The sequence below is a fragment of the Bubalus bubalis genome, chromosome 3 (assembly GCF_019923935.1).
Source record: "Bubalus bubalis isolate 160015118507 breed Murrah chromosome 3, NDDB_SH_1, whole genome shotgun sequence".
In the NCBI taxonomy this organism is placed as follows: domain Eukaryota; kingdom Metazoa; phylum Chordata; class Mammalia; order Artiodactyla; family Bovidae; genus Bubalus; species Bubalus bubalis.
In genome coordinates this window covers 101,581,950-101,602,682 of record NC_059159.1, presented here as the reverse complement: position 1 = coordinate 101,602,682, position 20,733 = coordinate 101,581,950, and the positions used below count along the sequence as shown (strand labels likewise).

The 20,733-nt window shown below is 37.9% G+C and overlaps 1 protein-coding gene across 9 annotated transcripts in view; it reads left to right on the top strand.

Moving 5' to 3' along the window:
* The window catches only part of RIC1 (RIC1 homolog, RAB6A GEF complex partner 1), a 141,739-nt gene that overhangs the window by 27,775 nt on the left and 93,231 nt on the right, over nucleotides 1-20,733 (top strand). For 6 of the 9 annotated variants that reach the window (XM_045165029.1, XM_045165030.1, XM_045165033.1 and 3 more), the window contains one exon: nucleotides 13,448-13,555. The exons of 1 other annotated variant lie outside the window; for it this stretch is intronic. In XM_045165029.1, the coding sequence (XP_045020964.1) occupies nucleotides 13,448-13,555 (108 nt within the window). Of the gene's footprint in view, nucleotides 1-9,808; nucleotides 9,830-11,270; nucleotides 11,361-13,447; nucleotides 13,556-20,733 lie in introns of those variants that run through there. 2 more of the 9 variants (XM_045165032.1, XM_045165034.1) reach the window with 2 other exon arrangements.

Sequence of the window (20,733 nt, the reverse complement as noted above, 5' to 3'; positions counted from 1 at the left end):
ACCTTTTTTTTTTTGAAAATCATCTAAAACACATTCGTAATTTTCTCTGTTTTTGTAAATAGCATTAAATATACTTAAATGGTGGCCTATTTACTTACTTTTGGACTTTTTTTGATGCGCAGTGAAGTGTTGATCTTAAGTGGGTTTTGACAGGTGTATATACTAATGTAATGATTATTCCAGTCAGGATTCAGAATATTTTCATCATTCCAGAAAGTTCCCTGTGCCCACTTCTAGTCAGTCTGGTTCTTTTCCCCGTTCAGGTATCTGGTGGTCCAAGCCCTGTATTGCCAGAAAGTTGGCCTGATTTTGTCTTTGTCGACTGCACGCAGGCGTGTGAGGTCGCTTTAGTCATGTTTGATTCTGTGACCCTTATGGACTGTAACCTACTGGGTTCCTCTGTCCATGGGATTCTCTAGGCAAGAATACTGGAGTGAGTTGCCATGCCTTCCTCCAGGTGTCTTTTTTGATTAAGCTAAGCTGTTACTGGTGTCTTAAGTAGGCGTTTCAAATAAACTATTTCAAGGAAGCAGTTGGGAGTTTTGTTCTGTAGTATGTTTAATAATGTAATCTTGAAACATTAAAATAATGAAACAGCAACAGATAACCTGGTGGGCTGCAGTCCATGGGGTCGCAAAGAGTCGGCCACGACTGAGCAACTAATACACACACACACAGTGCTTATTGAGTACTGAACATTCTGCCAAGTGGCATATTATTTATTCAATTTTTGCAGAAGCTACCAATGAGGTAGATTCTATTGTTGGATGTATTGTAAAGATACAGAAACTGAAGCATAGGAGAAACTAGTTTGTTTAAGCTCACAAAGCTATTAAATGGCAGAGCAGATATTTGAACCTTGGGTTCAGACTTTAAAGCCTATATTCTTAACCACTATATTATGTTCCCTGTTAGTATATGTGGGCTGAGTAGACCTTTTTGAGCTGATGAAGCAATCTAATCACCATTTATAGTGAATTTTCATATAGGACCCCCAAAATCAGTTTAAGACAGATACTGGAACATTACTTCTTGAAAGTTGAAGTACCCGGTTAAAAAAATAGACAATGGATTTGGATAGATGTTTCACCAAAATGATGTAATATAGCCAATATGCACATGAAAAGAGGCTCAAAATGATTTATTCATTAGGGAAATGGTAAATAAACTACAAGATACTACCATACTCACTAGAATGGATACTATTAAAAAGATAGCAAGTGTTGGCAAGGAGATGGAAAAATTAGAACTCTCATGGGCTGCTGGTGTGAATGTGAAATAGTGCAGTCACTGTGGAAAACAGTTTGACAGTTCCTCAAAAAGTTAACACAGTTATCATATGACCTAGCAATTCCATTCGTATGTATATAGCCAAAATGATTGGTAACAGGTGTGCGATCAGGAATTTGTGGATGAACATTGATAGTAGCACTTTTCACAGTAGCCAAAAGGTGGAAACAGCCCACATATCCATCAATAGATGAATGGATAAACACAATATGGTATATAGATACAAGGAAATATTATTCAGTCATATAACAATAATGTATTGGTACATGCTACAACATGGAGGAACTTTAAAAGATTGTGCTAAATGAAAGAGACCAGATATGAAAGGCCACAAATCATATGATTCTGTTTATATGAAATCTCCAGAATAGTCACATCCATAGGTCAGAAAGTAGATTATTGGTTGCTAGGAGCTGGGGGATAGGGAGGGATTGAAGAATGACTACTAGTAGATACAGAGTGTCTTATTGAAGTGATTGAAAATACTCTGGAATTATATGGATGATTGTACAACTCTGAATATACAGAAACCTGGTAAATTAGACACTATAAAAAGTAAAAAATAGACTTTAAAAGTTGATAATATTTAGTTTGTCAGACATAATACACATTTATAACTATTTGAAAAGTAGATTAGAATTTCCTGAAGGCTGGTATAAGGAGCTCTTTATACTGTGAAAGATGAGTTGTTTAATCAAATAGACTTAAGAAATATACATACTGTATCTATTGAAGATTGATAGTGTACATCAGCCCAATAAAGATTTGCTAAAGCTCTATGGTAAAGACACATGTTCAACTTCAACACAGGATTTTTGCAGCTGAATGGATCTCTACTCCTTTAATCACTAGTTTCTACAGAACCTACTTAGGTATATACAGCATGGAAACTGCTGGTCACGTTATTAAAATTCTTAGTTTACTAAGAATTAAGTAAAATAAATTCCTTAAACTGGCCACATTTCAAGTGCTCAGTAGTCATGTGTTACTGCTGCTGCTGCTGCTAAGTCGCCTCAATCGTGTCCGACTCTATGCGACCCCATAGACGGCAGCCCACCAGGCTCCCCCGTCCCTGGGATTCTCCAGGCAAGAACACTGGAGTGGGTTGCCATTTCCTTCTCCAATGCATGAAAGTGAAAATTGAAAGTGAAGTCGCTCAGTCGTGCCCGACTCCTAGCGACCCCATGGACTGTAGCCTACCAGGCTTCTCTGTCCATGGGATTTCCCAGGCAAGAGTGCTGGAGTGGGGTGCCATTGCCTTCTCCCATGTGTTACTAGTATGTATTATATTGGACAGTGCATTTCTCGTCTTGCTGAAAGCTTGATTGGAAAGTGTTAGTATAGGTAATACAATAAGACATACAGTCATAGGATGTTTTAATTTACTCTTAGTATTCTACTTTTCAGTTATTATGGAGCATTACAAAGAGAGACTATGATAGATTGAATCATGTCTCCCACCAAAAAATAAGTTGATGTCCTAACCCCCAGTACCAGAAAAAGAATTTTTTTTTTTTAGTAGAGTCAACAGTTAATTGGGGGGGGCCTTTAAACGTGTTGATTTCTGCTATCTACAGTCAGAGTGGTACTTATTAACATTTAAAACATTTATTACTTACTATATTTATGCAAAATGAAGAGAAGAAGAGAGGTGAGACTGAAGACTGCTGCTTGTCTGCTTTACATAAAAACTTGGTAGTTTCATAAGCCCATGTTATTGTACATTATTTTTTTGTTTCAGTGTGGATCCAAAAAGAGTAAAAAAAAAAAAAAAAAATCAGGTTTAGTATGCTTTCTGACTTCCAAATTACAGAATTATTCATTTTGAGAATTGAAAAATTTAAGAAATATTGAAACATTGAAATAGAAATTAAAAATTAGCAAATACTAAAACATAGCTATGATTTTAATTCAGTGATTAAATGTCACTCTGATTGACTCTTTTACCTTTATTAATCCAATAGGCAAATTATTGTCATTGCTGATTATAACAATAGAAACGTTTTTGTTTTCAAAGCCCTCTTATTGAATTGGTTAATGCCTTCTTTGTAATCAATATTAAATAATTTTTCAGATAGGTCAAAGATCCATAAATCATCAAAAATGTAGAATTTATGCTAACTTGTATCTTATATGTATTCATTTTAGTTGCGAAACAAATTACAATCAATTTTTGTTGTTTTTGTCTTCTTTCTGTCCTTCCTACCTTTTGCCATAGTTCATGTTTCTCTTTAGGCTTTTGCAATAGATTCTGAGTAGCCCTAAGTATTTTTTCCCTTTAGTTCCTCAAAAGACCAACTTGTTTTTAACTTTCAAACAACTTTTTTTAGTATATAATTGACATATGTATAAATTGTACATATTTGTAGTTTAAATTTGATTTTTTGACACATGTACACCCATATAACTACTGCTGTAATCGTGATAGTGAACACATCTTTTATCACTATATGTTTCCTCCTGTCTCTTTATAGTTGCTTCCCACTGCTCTTCATCTCTTGACAGTGACTCATCTGCTTACTTCTCTCACTGTAGATTAGTTTGCATTTTCTAAAATTTTATATAAATGAAATCATACATATGTACTTGTTTTTTGGTTGTTGTGTGTCTTTGACTTAGCATCATTGTAAAGAGGAAATTAACATTGGTACAGTAAGTATAAATCTCATTGAAATTTTCCCCAATTTTTTTTACAGATGATTTGTTTCTGTTCTAGACTTGTATTTCACATTGCATGTAGTTATTTCCCTTTAGTCTTCCATTCAGTACAGTTGTTCAGTTTTGCTTGTCTTTTATGATCCTTTGGAAGAATATTGTTCAGTTTATTTATAGCATCAGTCAGCTTGTTTATTCTTTTTTTTTTTCTTCATGAATGGAATGTGCTTATGTATTTTTGGCAGAAATATCATGAAAATGTCCTTCTTAGTATTATATCAGAGTTCATGATGTTCATATGTCTTTGTATTGTTGACCTTTACCTTGATCACTTCTTGTCTGCCAGTTTTCTCTACTGTAAAGTTATTGTAACTTGGAGAAGATATTGTGCATATCCTGTTTTTCCTGCAACTTTTGCTTGCTGATTTTAGTGTCCATTGTTGGATCTTGGCTGCAGCTATTATGCTGTTATGTGGTGTTTGTCTAATTCTTTGCATCCCTGTTTCCTTTTATATTTATTAATTGGAACTCTACTGTAAGAAAGAGCTGTCCTTTTGCTTTCATTTATTCAGTAACTTTTATCAGTATATTTTTGTATATATATGTTAAAATACAACACTAATTTTATTTAAATTTTTGACTATTTAAAAAATTGAATTTTGTTTTTACTCTTAAGAATTTTTCATTTGTTTTGGATACAAGTCACTGATGCAGATACGATTTCCTTGTTGTTGTTTTTTTAAATTTGTTTGTAGCATGTCTTTATTCTTTTTAGTAGTGTTTTCTAAAATGTTTTAAAGTGTTTTTTAATTTTTATAAGAATCACTGTCAGTTTTAATAATATTTATTTTGTGAGTCATGATTTTATATCTTATCAAAGAAATCTTTTCCTAATCCAAGACCACAAAAGATTTTCTCCTGTATCCTGAACTTTGATGGATCAGGTCTTACATATAGGTCTATAATAGGTGAATTAATTATATTAATTAATGTATATATATTAATATATCTTTCCAGTTCAGTTCAGTTGCTCAGTAGTGTCTGACTCTTTGTGACCCCCATGAACCGCAGCATTCCAGGCCTCCCTGTCCATCACCAACTCCCAGAGTTTACCCAAACTCATGTCCATTGAGTCGGTGATGCCATCCAACCATCTCATCCTCTGTCCTACCCTTCCCCTCCTGCCCTCAATCTTTCCCAGCATCAGGGTCTTTTCAAATGAGTCAACTCTTCACATCAGGTGGCCAAAGTATTGGAGTTTCAGCTTCAACATCAGTCCTTCCAATGAACACCCAGGACTGATCTCCTTTAGGATGGACTGGTTGGATCTCCTTGCAGTCCAAGGGACTCTCAAGAGTCTTCTCCAACACCACAGTTCAAAAGCATCAATTCTTCAGCACTCAGCTTTCATTATAGTCCAACACTCACATCCATACGTGACTACTGGAAAAACCACAGCCTTGACTAGACGGACCTTTGTTGGCAAAGTAATGTCTCTGCTTTTTAATATGCTGCCTAGGTTGGTCATAACTTTCCTTCCAAGGAGTAAGTAAGCGTCTTTTAATTTCATGGCTGCAGTCACCATCTGCAGTGATTTTGGAGCCCCCAAAAATAAAGTCAGCCACTGTTTCCACTGTTTCCCCATCTATTTGCCATGAAGTGATGGAACCGGATGCCATGATCTTTGTTTTCTGAATGTTGAGCTTTAAGCCAACTTTTTCATTCTCCTCTTTCACTTTCATCAAGAGACTCTTTAGTTCCTCTTCACTTTCTGCCATAAGGGTGGTGTCACCTACATATCTGAGGTTATTGATATTTCTCCCAGCAATCTTGATTCCAGCTTGTGCTTCTTCCAGCCCAGTGTTTCTCTTGATGTACTCTGCATATAAGTTAAATAAACAGGGTGACAATATACAGCCTTGACGTACTCCTTTTCCTATTTGGAACCAGTCTGTTGTTCCATGTCCTGTTCTAACTGTTGTTTCCTGACTGCATAGAGGTTTCTCAAGAGGCAGGTCAGGTGGTCTGGTTTAGGTATAGTTATTTAAATATTTTTGTCTTTTAACTTTTATACTAGGATTAAAAGAAATTTACCTATCACCATTACAGTATTCTGTATTTGTCTGTATATTTATAATAGTGAAAACTGTGGTGTTGGAGAAGACTCTTGAGAGTCCCTTGGACTGCAAGGAGATCCAACCAGTCCATCCTAAAGGAGACCAGTCCTGGGTGTTCATTGGAAGGACTGATGCTGAGGCTGAAACTCCAGTACTTTGGCCACCTCTTGAGAAGAGTTGACTCATTGGAAAAGACCCTGATGCTGGGAGGGATTGGGGGCAAGAGGAGAAGGGGATGACAGAGGATGAGATGGCTGGATGGCATCACTGACTCGATGCACATGAGTTTGGGTGAACTCCAGGAGTTGGTGATGGACTGGGAGACCTGGTGTGCTGCGATTCATGGGGTCGCAAAGAGTCTGACACAACTGAGCGACTGAACGGAACTTACTGAAGTGTTAGTCACTTAGTCATGTCCGATTCTTTATGATCCCATGAACTGTAGTCTGCTAGGCTCTTCTGTCCATGAAATTCTTCAAGGAAGAATATTGGAGTGGGTAGCCTAAGTCCCCTACATACAAATGAGTTGTGTTCTGAAAGCAAGTTCATAAGTCCAGTTTGTCATAAGTCCACCAAAGTTAGCCTGGGTACCCAGCTAACACAATCGGCTGTGTGGTACTGTACTATAATAGGTTTTTTAAAATTATTATTAAAAAAACTAATTGAAGGATAATTGTTTTACAATGCTATGTTAGTTTTTGCTGAACAACAATGTGAATCAACTATAAGTATACATATATTCCATTCCACCCCTTTAGGTCATCACAGAGCAGCGAGCTGGGCTCACTGTGTTTTACAGAGCTTCCCACTAGCTATACATTCTACACATGGTGGTGTGTGTCAGTCAGTGCTGCTCTCTCAATTTACCCCACCCTCTCCTTCCCCCATTCTCTACTTCTGCCCTGCAAATAGGTTCATCGGTGCTCTTTTTCTAGATTCCATAGATATGTGTTAATAGATGATATTTGTTTTTCTCTTTCTGCCTGACTTCATTATAATATGTTTATAGTACTTTTCACACAAGGAATATGTAAAAAACAAAAAATAAAGTATTTTTACTCTTACAGTACAGTACCTTGAAAAGTACAGCAGTACAGTACAACAGCTGGCATACAGAGGCTGGCGTGTGAACAGGCAAGAAGAGTTATTGATGGGAGGAGGGAGAGAAGGTGGGAGATGAGAGACTGAGGGCAAGCTACAGTTTGCCTGATATTGATGGAAGTTTGCAACTTGAATGTTCATATGTACTTACTGTACCTGTGCCAGCCAATTTTATACTTTCTTATGCTGTTATGTTGCTGTTTAGTGAGTCTTCATTTCAACCTGAAGAGTTGGTGAGTAGGTCTAGTGGTGATGAACTCCCTCAACTTTTGTTTATTTGGGAAATATTTTAGTTTTCCTTCCTTTTTGAAAGACAGCTTGCCATTATAGTATTCTTGGTTGACAGCTTTTATCTTTTAGCACTTTGAATATATCGTCCTTCTGACCTGCAAAGTTTTTGCTGAGAAATTCACGTGATTTCCTTGTACATGAGAAGTTGCCTTTTTCTTGTGCTTTCAAAATTCCCATCTTTGGTTTGACTTTTGACAGTTTAATCTTAATTTGTCTCATTGGAGATTTCTTTGAGTTCCTTTTCTTTGGGGTATTATGGACTTCTTGGATCTGGGAATCCATTTCCTTCCTCAGATTTGGGAAGCTTTCAGCCATTATTTCTTTGAATAAGTTTTCTGGTCATTTTTTCTTCTATACATACATTGGTCTGCTTGTTGGTGTGTGGAAGTTCCTTAGATTTTTTTTTTTTAACTTATTTTTTCCTTATGCTTTTGTGTTTTTGTTTTTAATTTTCATGGTTGTGCCACACAGCATGTGGGATATTAGTTCCCCAACCAGGGATCAAACCTATGCCCCTTGCATTGGAAGTGCAGTCTTAACTACTGGACTGCCAGAGAAGTCCCATTGCTTTTGTAACTGAATGATTCCTGATCACTTTTCTTAGACCTTTCTGCTTGATAGTTTCCTGTTGAACTCCTCTAGTGAAATTTTATTTCAGTTATTATATTTTTTAGTTCTATGATTTTTGCTTGGCAGGCATATATGTGTGTGTGGGTGTATATACACATATGTGGGTGTGTATATATTTAATAATTAGTATTTTTTGTTGGAATTCTCACTTTGTTCATGCATTGTTTTCCTCACTTAAGTGAACACATTTGTGATGGTTATTTTGAATCCCCAGTAAATGATAAATCTCTAGTTCACTATGGTCTCTTTCTAGAGATTTATCCTGTGTCCTTTGGAACATAGTTGCCTGTTTCTTCATCTTCCTTGACTCTCTTTGTTGGCATCTGTGCATTAGACAAAGCAAGCAACTCTCCAGTCTTAATGGATTGGCCTCATATAGTAGAAGATCCCTACCAGTCAGCTCAGCCAGAGATTCCAATGGCATCTCAAAACTTTATGCTAGTCCCACGTGCTTACTTTGTTCTTTGCAGCCCCCTAGTATCTGGGTTCGGAGAAGGCAATGGCACCCCACTCCAGTACTCTTGCCTGGAAAATGCCATGGACGGAGGAGCCTGGTGGGCTGCAGTCCATGGGGTCTCAAAGAGTCAGACACGACTGTGCGACTTCACTTTCACTTTTCACTTTCATGCATTGGAGAAGGAAATGGCAACCCACTCCAGCGTTCTTGCCTGGAGAATCCCAGGGACAGGGGAGCCTGGTGGGCTGCTGTCTATGGGGTAGCACAGAGTCGGACACGACTGAAGTGACTTAGCAGCAGCAGCAGTATCTGGGTTATGCTGGATCCCCTCAGAGCATCAAAACTAGTAATACTGAAGCCATTTCTCAGGCCTCCTCAAAAAAAGTTGGATCATTTGATGCTTCATCTAACTGTTTCCCTCCCTAGGGAGAAGCTAAGAGCTGGGCTTTTTAATCCAGTTGCTCTGTGCTGAGCTGGAGGAGGAGCAACGCTAGCCCAAACCTTGGTCTCTATTCTCATAAACTCCTTCGTGGCTAAATTATGTCAGTATCATCACTGCTCAGTGGAATGCAAGAGAGACCCCCCCACCCCACCCCCACCCTGCACTCTGGGCAGCCCCCAGAAAAGTTGAGGCATTAAGTTGTGGACTAATTCTGTAGCTCCACAGGGAGAAACTACGGTTGTGGAGGGGCAGTGGTTATCCACTCACTGTATGCTTAGTGAAAGAGGAGAGTGAAAAAGCTGACTTAAAACCCAACATTCAGAAAATGAAGATCATGGCATTGGGTCCCATCACTTCATGGCAAATAGATGGGGAAACAATGGAAACAGTGACAGACTTTATTTTTCTGGGCTCCAGAATCACTGCAGATGGTGACTGCAGTCATGAAATTAAGAGATGCTTGCTCCTTGTAAGAAAAACTATGACAAACCTAGACAGCATATTAAAAAGCAGAAACATTGCTTTACCAACAAAGGTCCATCTAGTCAAAGCTTTGGTTTTTCCTGTAGTCATGTTGTGAGAGTTGGTCCATATTGAAAGCTGAGCACTGAAGAATTGATGCTTTTGAACTGTGGTGTTGGAGAAGACTCCTGAGAGTCCCTTGGACAGCAAGGAGATCAAACCAGTCAACTGGAAGGACTGAAGCCGAAGCTTCAATACTCTGGCCACCTGATACGAAGAACTGACTCATTGGAAAAGACCCTGATACTGGGAAAGATTGAAGGCAGGAGGAGAAGGGGACAACAGAGGATGAGATGGTTGGATGGCATCACGGACTCAATGAACGTGAGTTTGAGCAAGCTCTGGGAGTTGATGATGGATAGGGAAGCCTTCGTGCTACAGCCCATGGAGTTGCAAAGAGTTGGGCACGACTGAGCAACTGAACTGACTGACTATACTTAGCCAGGGGGAGCAGCTATGGCAACTGCCTACCCAAACCTCTTGTCTTTGTGCTCGCTAGCCCCCAGACAGCTAGACATTTCCAGGTCCTGTCAGCACGCTGAGACAGATAAGACAGAACCCATTAGTTTGAGTAGACCCCATCAAGTTGGGGTTTTGGACATGTGGACCAATTCTTTCTTTCTCCAGGGGGAAGCTGAGAGCTAGAATTTTCTTCTCTGCTAACCGACTGTGACTTCTATTCCAAGCCACGGTCTCTGTCCTCCCCCAGGTAGCTTGATTATGCCAGTTCTGACAGTATCTTATGCAAGACTGACAAGATAGAAGCCTTTCCTCTGAGCAGCCCCCGTGGAAAGGTTGGTGCATTGGACACACAGACCACTCCTTTTCCTTTGTAGGGATTAGCTGTGGGCTGGAGGGTTTCATCCTGATTGTATGACACTGTGTTGGTGGTAGGAATTCTGGTGAGAAGGTGTCCTGAGTTTCCCTACCAGTTTTAATGAGTCTTCTTGCTCGTTTATCCAGCATTCAGGTGCTTTTCAATTAGTTTCTGTATTCCTCACAAAAGGGGATTTGTCCTGAATTGTTAGGGGTTGAGGAGAGAATCCAGATGTACTTTTCTGACATTTTGCTAGTGTCATTTCCCACCAAGGTATTTGTTTTTAACTTTTAATTGATATTTGAAGTACAAACACTAATGACTAGCCGTTTTAATGTGTTCAGAGTTTTGTCAGTGTCTTAGAAACTAATGTATTTCACTTTTAGAGATTGAAAAAAGCTTCTGAGTGGATGACTTAGGTAGCTTTGGAAAATGGTGTTGTAACTGGTTATTCTCAAGCTAAATTAAAAGAAGTTATCCATAACAACTGTATTCTATTTGGTAAAATTGTTTTTTATGAGAATATATTTAGCAGTTCCAAAATACTATACACATATGTAGAACAGAGAACTAAATTAGTTGTATGAAATGATAGCCAAGCACTCACTGTCAGAAGAACGTTCCAAGTAAGGGTGAAGTCTAGAATGAAGCACATTGTGCTTGATTATCGTCACATATGTTTCTGTTTATAAACATTTGCATATATTAAAATAAATATTTATAGATATGCGTGTATATGTGGGTTAGTATAGGTTCATATATTTCCTACTGTATTTTCTGAGAAAACCTATAGGTAATGACATTCCACTAGCAGTAAGCATCTTGTTTTCAGGTCTTGTTTTCTACATATTGTTTCTAATTAAAAGAGTCAGGAATTTCTGAAAAAGTTGCTGATTCTAGAGCAAAGGCAGACAAAGTACCAGATGACCTTGTGGAGTTTTTTTTTAGTGCCAGAAATTGGATGTCCAGTTGTTCCAGCATCATTTGTTGAGAAGACGATTTCTTCTCCATTCTGTTGCCTTTGCTCCTTTGTCAGAGGTTAGTTGACTGTATTTGTGTGTGTCTGTTTCTGGGCTCTTTATTCTGTTGCATTGATCTGTTTTCTACTCTTTTGCCAATACCACATTGTCTTCATTGCTTTGTCTTTATAGTAAGTCTTGAAGTTTGGTGTCAGTCTTTCAATTTAGTTTGTTTCTTTTAATATTGAATTGAGTGTTCTGGATCTTTTGCCTCTCCATGTAAACTTTAGAACCAGTTGGTCAGTATCTATAAAATAACTTGCTGTGATTTTGATTGGGATTGTGTTGAATCTGTAGATCAAGTTGGGAAGAATTGAAGATTTTTCGTTTTCATTGAAACTTTGTAGATTTCCTCATATAGGTCTTACACATATTTTGAATTTGTACCTAAGTATTTTATGTTGAAACTTCCATTTATCTGTCACTAGTATATAGAAAAGCAATTGATTTTTATTTATTAACACTTTATCCTGCAACCCTGCTGTAATCACTTATTATTTTCACAAGTTTTTTGTTCATTCTTTCTGATTTTCTGTATGCTTGGCCATATCATCTAAGAACAAGTTGAATTTTTCTTCTTAATCTGTGTATCTTTTATTTCCTTTTCTTATGTTATTGCATTAGCTCAGTATGAGTTTGAAAAGGAAGGGGGTACCTACCTGATCTTATCAGGAAAACTGTTTTTTTCCAGTGAGTATGCTGTTAGCTATAGGCTTTTGTAGATCTTCTGTTTCAGGTTGAAGAAGTTCCCCTCTGTTCCTAGTTTGCTGAGAATTTTTGTCCTGAATGGTGTTGAATTTTGTCAAATTCTTTTTCTACATCTATTGATTCCTTTAGCCTGTTGATATGATGGTTGATTATATTAGTTTTCACATGTACCAATTTTGAAGCCCTCTAGTAAAAATCCCACTTGATTATGGTATATAATTCTCTTTTACATTGTTGGATTTGATTTGCTAATATTGTGTTCAGAATTTTTGCATCTGTGTGCATGACAGATACTGGTTTGTCATTTTCTTATAATGCCTTTTGTGGTTTTAGTATTGGGGTGATACTGGCCTCAAGGAAGGAGTTAGTAGTCTCTGCTTTTATCTTCTGAAAGAGATTGTAGAAATTTTGTATAATTTTTTTCTTAAGTGTTTGATAGAATCTACCAGTGAACCCATCTGGGCTGATCCTTTCTGTCTTTGAACCTTATTAATTATCAGTTCAGTTTCTTTAATAGATATAGGCTTATTTAGATTGTTTTTATTGATGGTTCTTTTTTTCTGATTTGCTTGACTGTTTAAACTTATGAATTAATATTGTTGTTGTTCAGTTGCTAAGTTGTGTCTTAACTCTTTGCAGCCCCATGGACTGCAGCACTCCAGGCTTCCCAGTCCTTTACTATTTCCCAGAGTTTGCTCAGATTCTTGTCCATCGGGTTGGTGATGCCATCCAGCCATCTCATCCTCTGCCACCCTCTTCTCCCCCTGCCCTCAATCTTTCCCACCATGAGGGTCTTTTCCAGTGAGTTGACTCAGGTGGCCAAAGTTTTGAAGCTTCAGCATCAGTCCTTCTAATGCTTGTTAAGGGTTGATTTCCTTTAGGATTGACTGGTTTCCTTTAGGATTAACTTGCAGTGCAAGTGACTCTCAAGGGTCTTTTCCAGCACCACAATTCAAAAACATCGATTCTTCAGCCCTCAGCCTTCTTTATGGTCCAACTCTCCCATCAGTACATGACTACTGGAAAAAACATAGCTCTGACTATATGGACCTTTGTTGGCACAGTGATGTCTCTGCTTTTTAATACACTATCTAGTTTTGTCATAGCTTTTTCCTTCCAAGGAGGAAGCATCTTTTAATTTTGTGGCTGACCCCATCTGCAGTGGTTTTGGAGCCCAGGAAAATAAAATCTGTCAGTGCTTCCACTTTTTCCCCTTCTGTTTGCCATGAAGTGATGAGACTGCATGCCATGATCTTAGTTTTTTAATGTTGAGTTAGAAAAGGTTATGTTATCTTTTATTATACTTCTAAAATTATTAAAATACTGTCAGTACTTCATGATGTTATCTTAGATTTACTTATTATGAGACATTAATAAAATATAACTTTTTTCTTCCAGCCCAGTGTATTAATTGTAACCTACAAGGAACCTGCAAAATCATCTTCTCAGTTTGGGTCCTACAAGCAAGCTGAATGGAGGCCAGATAGTACCATGATAGCTGTGTCAGTAAGTAGATTTTTTTTTTCTTATGAAATCATTACATTGCATCTAAATTGGATTTTCTTGGGTGAGATCTTTTTACTCTTTCACACCCTTTAGTATTTACTGTCTGTGATAGCAGTTGTTCTATTTAGGTTACTCCTCCTACTGTATCTTCTTTCTTGATTCTTCTACTTCTTCCCATCCCTAAATGGTGCTTACTTTTGTTTTCTTTTTATTCCTCTCACTTTCCTTTTTTTTAATTTTATTTTATTTTTAAACTTTACATAATTATATTAGTTTTGCCAAATATCAAAATGAATCCACCACAGGTATACATGTGTTCCCCATCCTGAACCCTCCTCCCTCCTCCCTCCCCATTCCATCCCTCTGGGTCTTCCCAGTGCACCAGCCCCAAGCATCCAGTATCGTGCATAGAACCTGGACTGGCAACTCGTTTCATACATGATATTTTACATGTTTCAATGCCATTCTCCCAAATCTTCTCACCCTCTCCCTCTCTCACAGAGTCCATAAGACTGTTCTATACATCAGTGTCTCTTTTGCTGTCTCATAACACAGGGTTACTGTTACCATCTTTCTAAATTCCATATTCCTCTCACTTTCCTTAAAGTCTAATCCAGATTTTTTAAGCTTTTGTCTATAGTCACATGGTATTCTCAAATTTATATTATGAATCCTTCCCTTTATTCCCAAGGATGTTTCACAAAAATGATAAATTTTGTGTTTATGTCATACAACATTCTCATATCCATTTGAATTTATTTCTGTATCTCTTCTCTGGTCCATTAATGTGCTTAGATCTGGTTGATCTTACCTTTTCAAATTCTATTTTTTCATTGTCATCATCACCTAATTTGAGTTAGTGATGTTAATTTGAATTAGCATTGTTAACATTTATTGAGCACCTTCTACGTAAGTGTTGTTATAATCAGATTATGTGCATCATCTCTTTCAATATTTAAATGAACACTTCAAAGTAAATACAGTTGCCGTTTCTAGTAGATTAGTGTATTGAGGGTTTGAGAAATTAAGTTTTATCCAGTTACACAGATAGTATATATTAGAGAGAAGGGCTTTAAAATGAGGTACTTAGATTCCATTTACTGTCCTTTCAACTACTGCACTAATTTATCTCTCTGCTTTCAATCCTTTTCCTGTTCATGCTGTTTAATACTGACTGGGTTAATCATCCAAAAATGCCTCCATAAAATAAAAAATATTGAGTAGTTACTCACTTCCTATAGAAAGGTATAGCAGATTACCAACTATGTATCATATCTACTCTGCTTCCTGTTGGTATGTGGACTATAAGAATAGTTTTGCATATTTAAATGATTGAAAACAATCAAAGAGGAAAAATATTTTTGACAGTTGAAAATTATTTAAAATTTAAATTTTACTATCCATAAATAACATTTCCTTGAAAATGCCTATTTATTTACATGTTGTTTATGGCCGCTTTCAAGTGACAGCATCTGAGTTGAGTACTCCCGACAGTGACCATATATGGTGCTTCATCTCTTCACTCTTCTGCTCAGTGTACTATAAATTATAATGAAACATTTATAAATTTTGTGTTTCAAGTACCATGCATATTGCTATACTGTGACATTTCATATTACTTTTATTACTAGTGCATAAGGAATGAAATCGTATAGGAATGAAATCGTGTCAGAATGAAAGAAGAGAAAAATAAATTTTGAATGTCATGCTTTTAAAGCACATTGGAGTGTGCATTATTTTATTATTGAATTAGATGGCAACATATTGTTTATTTTAGAATGACTATAGTGATGTGAAAAGAATACAATGTAAGTTGACATTATCCAGCTAAGTACTCATCATAGTATTCTCAACTCACTGAAATTAGTAGTCAGGAAAAGTTAGAAAATTTAAAATGGACTCTTATCACATCAGAACTTTTTTCACAAACATAAACCATTAAAATGAAAGTGCAATAAAAGTACATTTCCTTGGTTCTTATGATGAATTGACAGATGTTAATTCTTCTCAGTTATTTGAATAGTTAAGGCAGAGTGTGAAATGATTATGAATTATTCCCCATGAATAGCATGTGTGAAACAATAGGTAAAAAATTTTCAAAAAGGTTGAGAAAGCACCAATTCAGTATAACCTGAAGTAGAATCTGCTAACGTGTTTTAATTGATGGTGGTAAAAACATGGAGCAGAAAAAGGCTTAGTTGGCAAATTTACAAAACTAATCCTTGTGTAAACATTGTAAAACAGATGGTTATATTTTAAGTTTTTGTTAGAAATAGAAGCTGAATATTCTGACTTACCCAAGCCCAAAGCCTTTCAATGACTTAGCAGTCAGAAATTTATATGTGGTTAAGCCATTTTGATGACAACTAATGCAGATGACACCACCCTTATGGCAGAAAGTGAAGAGGAACTAAAAAGCCTCTTGATGAAAGTGAAAGAGGAGAGTGAAAAAGTTGGCTTAAAGCTCAACATTCAGAAAACGAAGATCATGGCATCCGGTCCCATGGCAAATTGATGGAGAAACAGTGGAAATAGTGAAAGACTTTATTTTCTTGGTCTCCAATATCACTGCAGATGGGGACTGCAGCCATGAAATTCAAAGATGCTTACTCCTTGGAAGAAAAGTTATGACCAACCTAGATAGCATATTCAAAAGCAGAGACATTACTTTGCCAACAAAGGTCCATCTAGTCAAGGCTATAGTTTTTCCAGTAGTCATGTGTGGATGTGAGAGTTGGATTGTGAAGAAAGCTGAGCGCCGAAGAATTGATACTTTTGAACTGTGGTGTTGGAGAAGACTCTTGAGAGTCCCTTGGACTGCAAGGAGATCCAACCAGTCCATCCCAAAGGAGATCAGTCCTGGGTGTTCATTGGAAGGACTGATGCTGAAGCTGAAACTCCAATACTTTGGCCACCTCATGCGAAGAGCTGACTCATTGGAAAAGACTCTGATGCTGGGAGGGATTAGGGGCAGGAGGAGAAGGGGATGACAGAGGATGAGATTGCTGGATGGCATCACCGACTTGGTGGACATGAGTTTGGGAAAACTCTGGGAGTTGGTGATGGACAGGGAGGCCTGGTGTGCTGCGATTCATGGGCTCGCAAAGAGTCCTACACGACTGAGTGACTGAACTGATTGTTTGAACTACAAGTAATGTCAGGCTGCTTTTTATACTTCCATTGCTGTCAAAAGTTAACAAGAAGTGAGATGTCTAAGAAAATTTAGCAATGGATATTTTTCCTGAACTCAAAACCATGGTTCTGATAATATTTTTTTGAACTTTGATGCCGTTGTGGAAGAAATTTCCATATTTCAGAACCCATTAATTGTACAAATGAGGAGTGCTTCCACCTGACCTTCAGTTGGAAGTGATTACAATGTAATGACATGTTAACATGCAAATATAAAAGAAATCTAGTAGACTTTGTAATTGCCTATCAAGTAATGAATGTATTCAATTAAAATCATGCTCATGGATTGATATCAGTATTTGGCAGTATGGGTTTGAAAAGACATTTTCACATACAATTTGTAAAATTACAGATTAGCATTGAGGAAACTTTGAGGAATCAGTTTTGATCATCAGATCAGTCGCTTAGTCATGTCCGACACTTTGCAACCCCATGAATCGCAGCACGCCAGGCCTCCCTGTCCATCACCAACTCCCGGAGTTCACTCAGACTCACGTCCATCGAGTCAGTGATGCCATCCAGCCATCTTATCCTCTGTCGTCCCCTTCTCCTCCTGCCCCCAATCCCTCCCAGCATCAGAGTCTTTTCCCATGAGTCAGCTCTTCACATGAAGTGGCCAAAGTACTGGAGTTTCAGCTTTAGCATCATTCCTTCCAAAGAAATCCCAGGGCTGATCTCCTTCAGAATGGACTGGTTGGATCTCCTTGCAGTCCAAGGGACTCTCAAGAGTCTTCTCCAACACCACAGTTCAAAAGCGTCAATTCTTTGGCGCTCAGCCTTCTTCACAGACCAACTCTCACATCCATTCATGACCACAGGAAAAACCACAGCCTTGACTAGACTGACCTTTGTTGGCAAAGTAATGTCTCTGCTTTTGAATATGCTACCTAGGTTGGTCATAACTTTCCTTCCAAGGAGTAAGCGTCTTTTAATTTCATGGCTGCAGTCATCATCTGCAGTGATTTTGGAGCCCAGAAAAATAAAGTCAGCCACTGTTTCTACTGTTTCCCCATCTATTTGCCATGAAGTGATGGTACCGGATGCCGTGATCTTCGTTTTCTGAATGTTGAGCTTTAAGCCAACTTTTTCATTCTCCACTTTCACTTTCATCAAGAGGCTTTTGAGTTCCTCTTCACTTTCTGCCATTAGGGTGGTGTCATCTGCATATCTGAGGTTATTGATATTTCTCCTAGCAATCTTGATTCCAGCTTGTGTTTCTTCCAGTCCAGCGTTTCTCATGATGTACTCTGCATATAAGTTAAATAAACAGGGTGACAATATACAGCCTTGATGAACTCCTTTTCCTATTTGGAACCAGTCTGTTGTTCCATGTCCAGTTCTAACTGTTGCTTCCTGACCTGCATACAGATTTCTCAAGAGGCAGATCAGGTGGTCTGGTATTCCCATCTCTTTCAGAATTTTCCACAGTTTATTGTGATCCACACAGTCAAAGGCTTTGGCATAGTCAATAAAGCAGAAATAGATGCTTTTCTGGAACGCTCTTGCTTTTTCCATGATCCAGCGGATGTTGGCAATTTGATCTCTGGTTCCTCTGCCTTTTCTAAAACCAGCTTGAACATCAGGAAGGTCACGGTTCACATATTGCTGAAGCCTGGCTTGGAGAATTTTGAGCATGACTTTACTAGCGTGTGAGATGAGTGCAATTGTGCGGTAGTTTGAGCATTCTTTGGCATTGCGTTTTGATCATAGGGAATACTAACTTTAGTTTTAATTGAAATATAGTTAATTTACAGTGTTGTGTTAGTTTCTGTTGTACAGTAAAGTGATTCAGTTATATATATATATATATATTTACATCCTTTTCCTTTGTGGTTTGTTACAGGATATTAAATATAGTTCCCTGTGCTGTATAGTAGGACCTTGGTTATTTATTATATATTTAGTTGTCTGTATCCGCTAATCCCAAATTCCTGATTTATCCTTCCTACACCTCCTTCCCCCTTTAATAACCATAAATTTGTTTTCTGTGTCTGTGAGTCTGTTTCTGTTTTGTGAAAAAGTTCATTTGCATCATATTTTAGATTCCATATGTAAGTGGTATCATATAATATTTATCTTTGTGTGTCTGACTTTCTTTCCTTATGATAATCTCTAAGTCCATCCATGTTGCTGCAAATGGGCATTATTTCATTCTTTCTACTGCTGAGTAATATTCCACTGTATGTACAACATCTTTTATTCATTCTTCTGTCAATGGACACTTAGGTTGCTTTCCTGTCTTTGTTGTTGTTCAGTTGCTAAGTCGAGTCTGACTCTGCAACCCCATAGACTGCAGCATGCTACACTATCTCCCAGAGTTTGCTCAGACTCATGTCCATTGAGTCGATGATGCCATCTAACCATCTCATTCTCTATTGCCCTCTTCTCTTGTACTCAGTCATTTCCAGCATCAGGGTCTTTTCCAGTCAGTAAGCTCTTCAAATTAGGTGGCCAGAATATTGGAGCTTTAGCTTCAGCATCCGTCCTTCCCAATGAATATTCAGGGTTGATTTCCTTTAGGATTGACTGGTTTCATCTCCCTTCTGTTCAAGGGACTCTCAAGAGTTTTCTTCAGCACCCCAGTTTGAAAGCATTAATTCTTTGGTTTTCTTTATGGTCAAACTCTCCCATTTGTACATGACTACTGGAAAAACTATAGCTTTGACAATACAGACCTTTGTCATCAATGTAATGTTTCTGCTTTTTGTTATCCTGTCTAGATTTCTCATAGCTTTCCTTCCAAGGAGCAAGCCCTGTCAGGATTTACTTCTGGGAGCAGTCACAGCATGCTTTTTGGTAACTGTGTTGTATTCCCAGATGGCTCAGCAGGTAAAGTGTCTGCCTGCAATGCGCGAGATACAGGAAATGCAGGTTTGGTCCCTGGGTTGGGAAGATCCTCTGGTGAAGGAAATGGCTACCCACTCCAGTATTCTTGCCTAGGAAATTACACGGACAGAGGAGCCTGGCAGGCTATAGTCCATCGGGTGGCAAGAGAGTCAGACACCATTTAAAGAGTAAGAACAGCAGCAACTGAGAAAAGAAGAAAGTTAGGAATGTGGGTTCAGTCTTTCCATCTTAGCAGAAGCTAACTTAAAGTAAACCATTTCATCCCATTGTTCAACTTTGATTTGCCTCTGCCTGCAAAAGAGTTTATATTTTATCTTCATTTTTTATATTATAATGTACAGTAATGTCGGAGAAGGCAATGGCAACCCACTCCAGTACTCTTGCCTGGAAAATCCCATGGATGGAGGGGCCTGGTAGGCTGCAGTCCATGGGGTCGCTAGGAGTCGGACACGACTGAGCGACTTCACTTTCACTTTTCACTTTCATGCATTGGAGAAGGAAATGGCAACCCACTCCAGTGTTCTTTCCTGGAGAATCCCAGGGACGGGGGAGCCTGGTGGGCTGCTGTCTATGGGGTTGCACAGAGTTGGATACGACTGAAGCGACTTAGCAGCAGCAGCAGTACAATAATGTAGAATAATACAGATGGAGAACTATTAGTTATTTGATAATAGTTGAGTAAGGTCACTGGTATTTTTGTATTATCTGTTCAGTGAGGCAGTCACTTGAAGTAAGAATTATTCTTGCCTGGAAAATTCCATGGACAGTGGAGCCTGGCATGGACTCCATGGGGTCACAAGGAGTTGAACACGACTGATCACACACAGTACAAAGCAATCACTCTTTGCAGTCATTTGTACTAAAAGATAATCTATCATGGGATGCATAATAATCTTAAAAATTGTATATTACCATGCCATGTGTATTAGATAAGTGAACTTTCTAGATAATTTGAAGTTTAATTGGATTCTAGAGTTTTGTAATTTTGATGGTCCTTTGTCTCAAATGTATTTTACATTTTCTTAGATTCATACATGAATCCATTGATTGTGAATTAACTACTTAAAAATTGAGTTATTATGATGGTTAACTTTTTTGGTGTCTGCTGTGTACTAGGCACTATTTAAGTGCCTATGTGT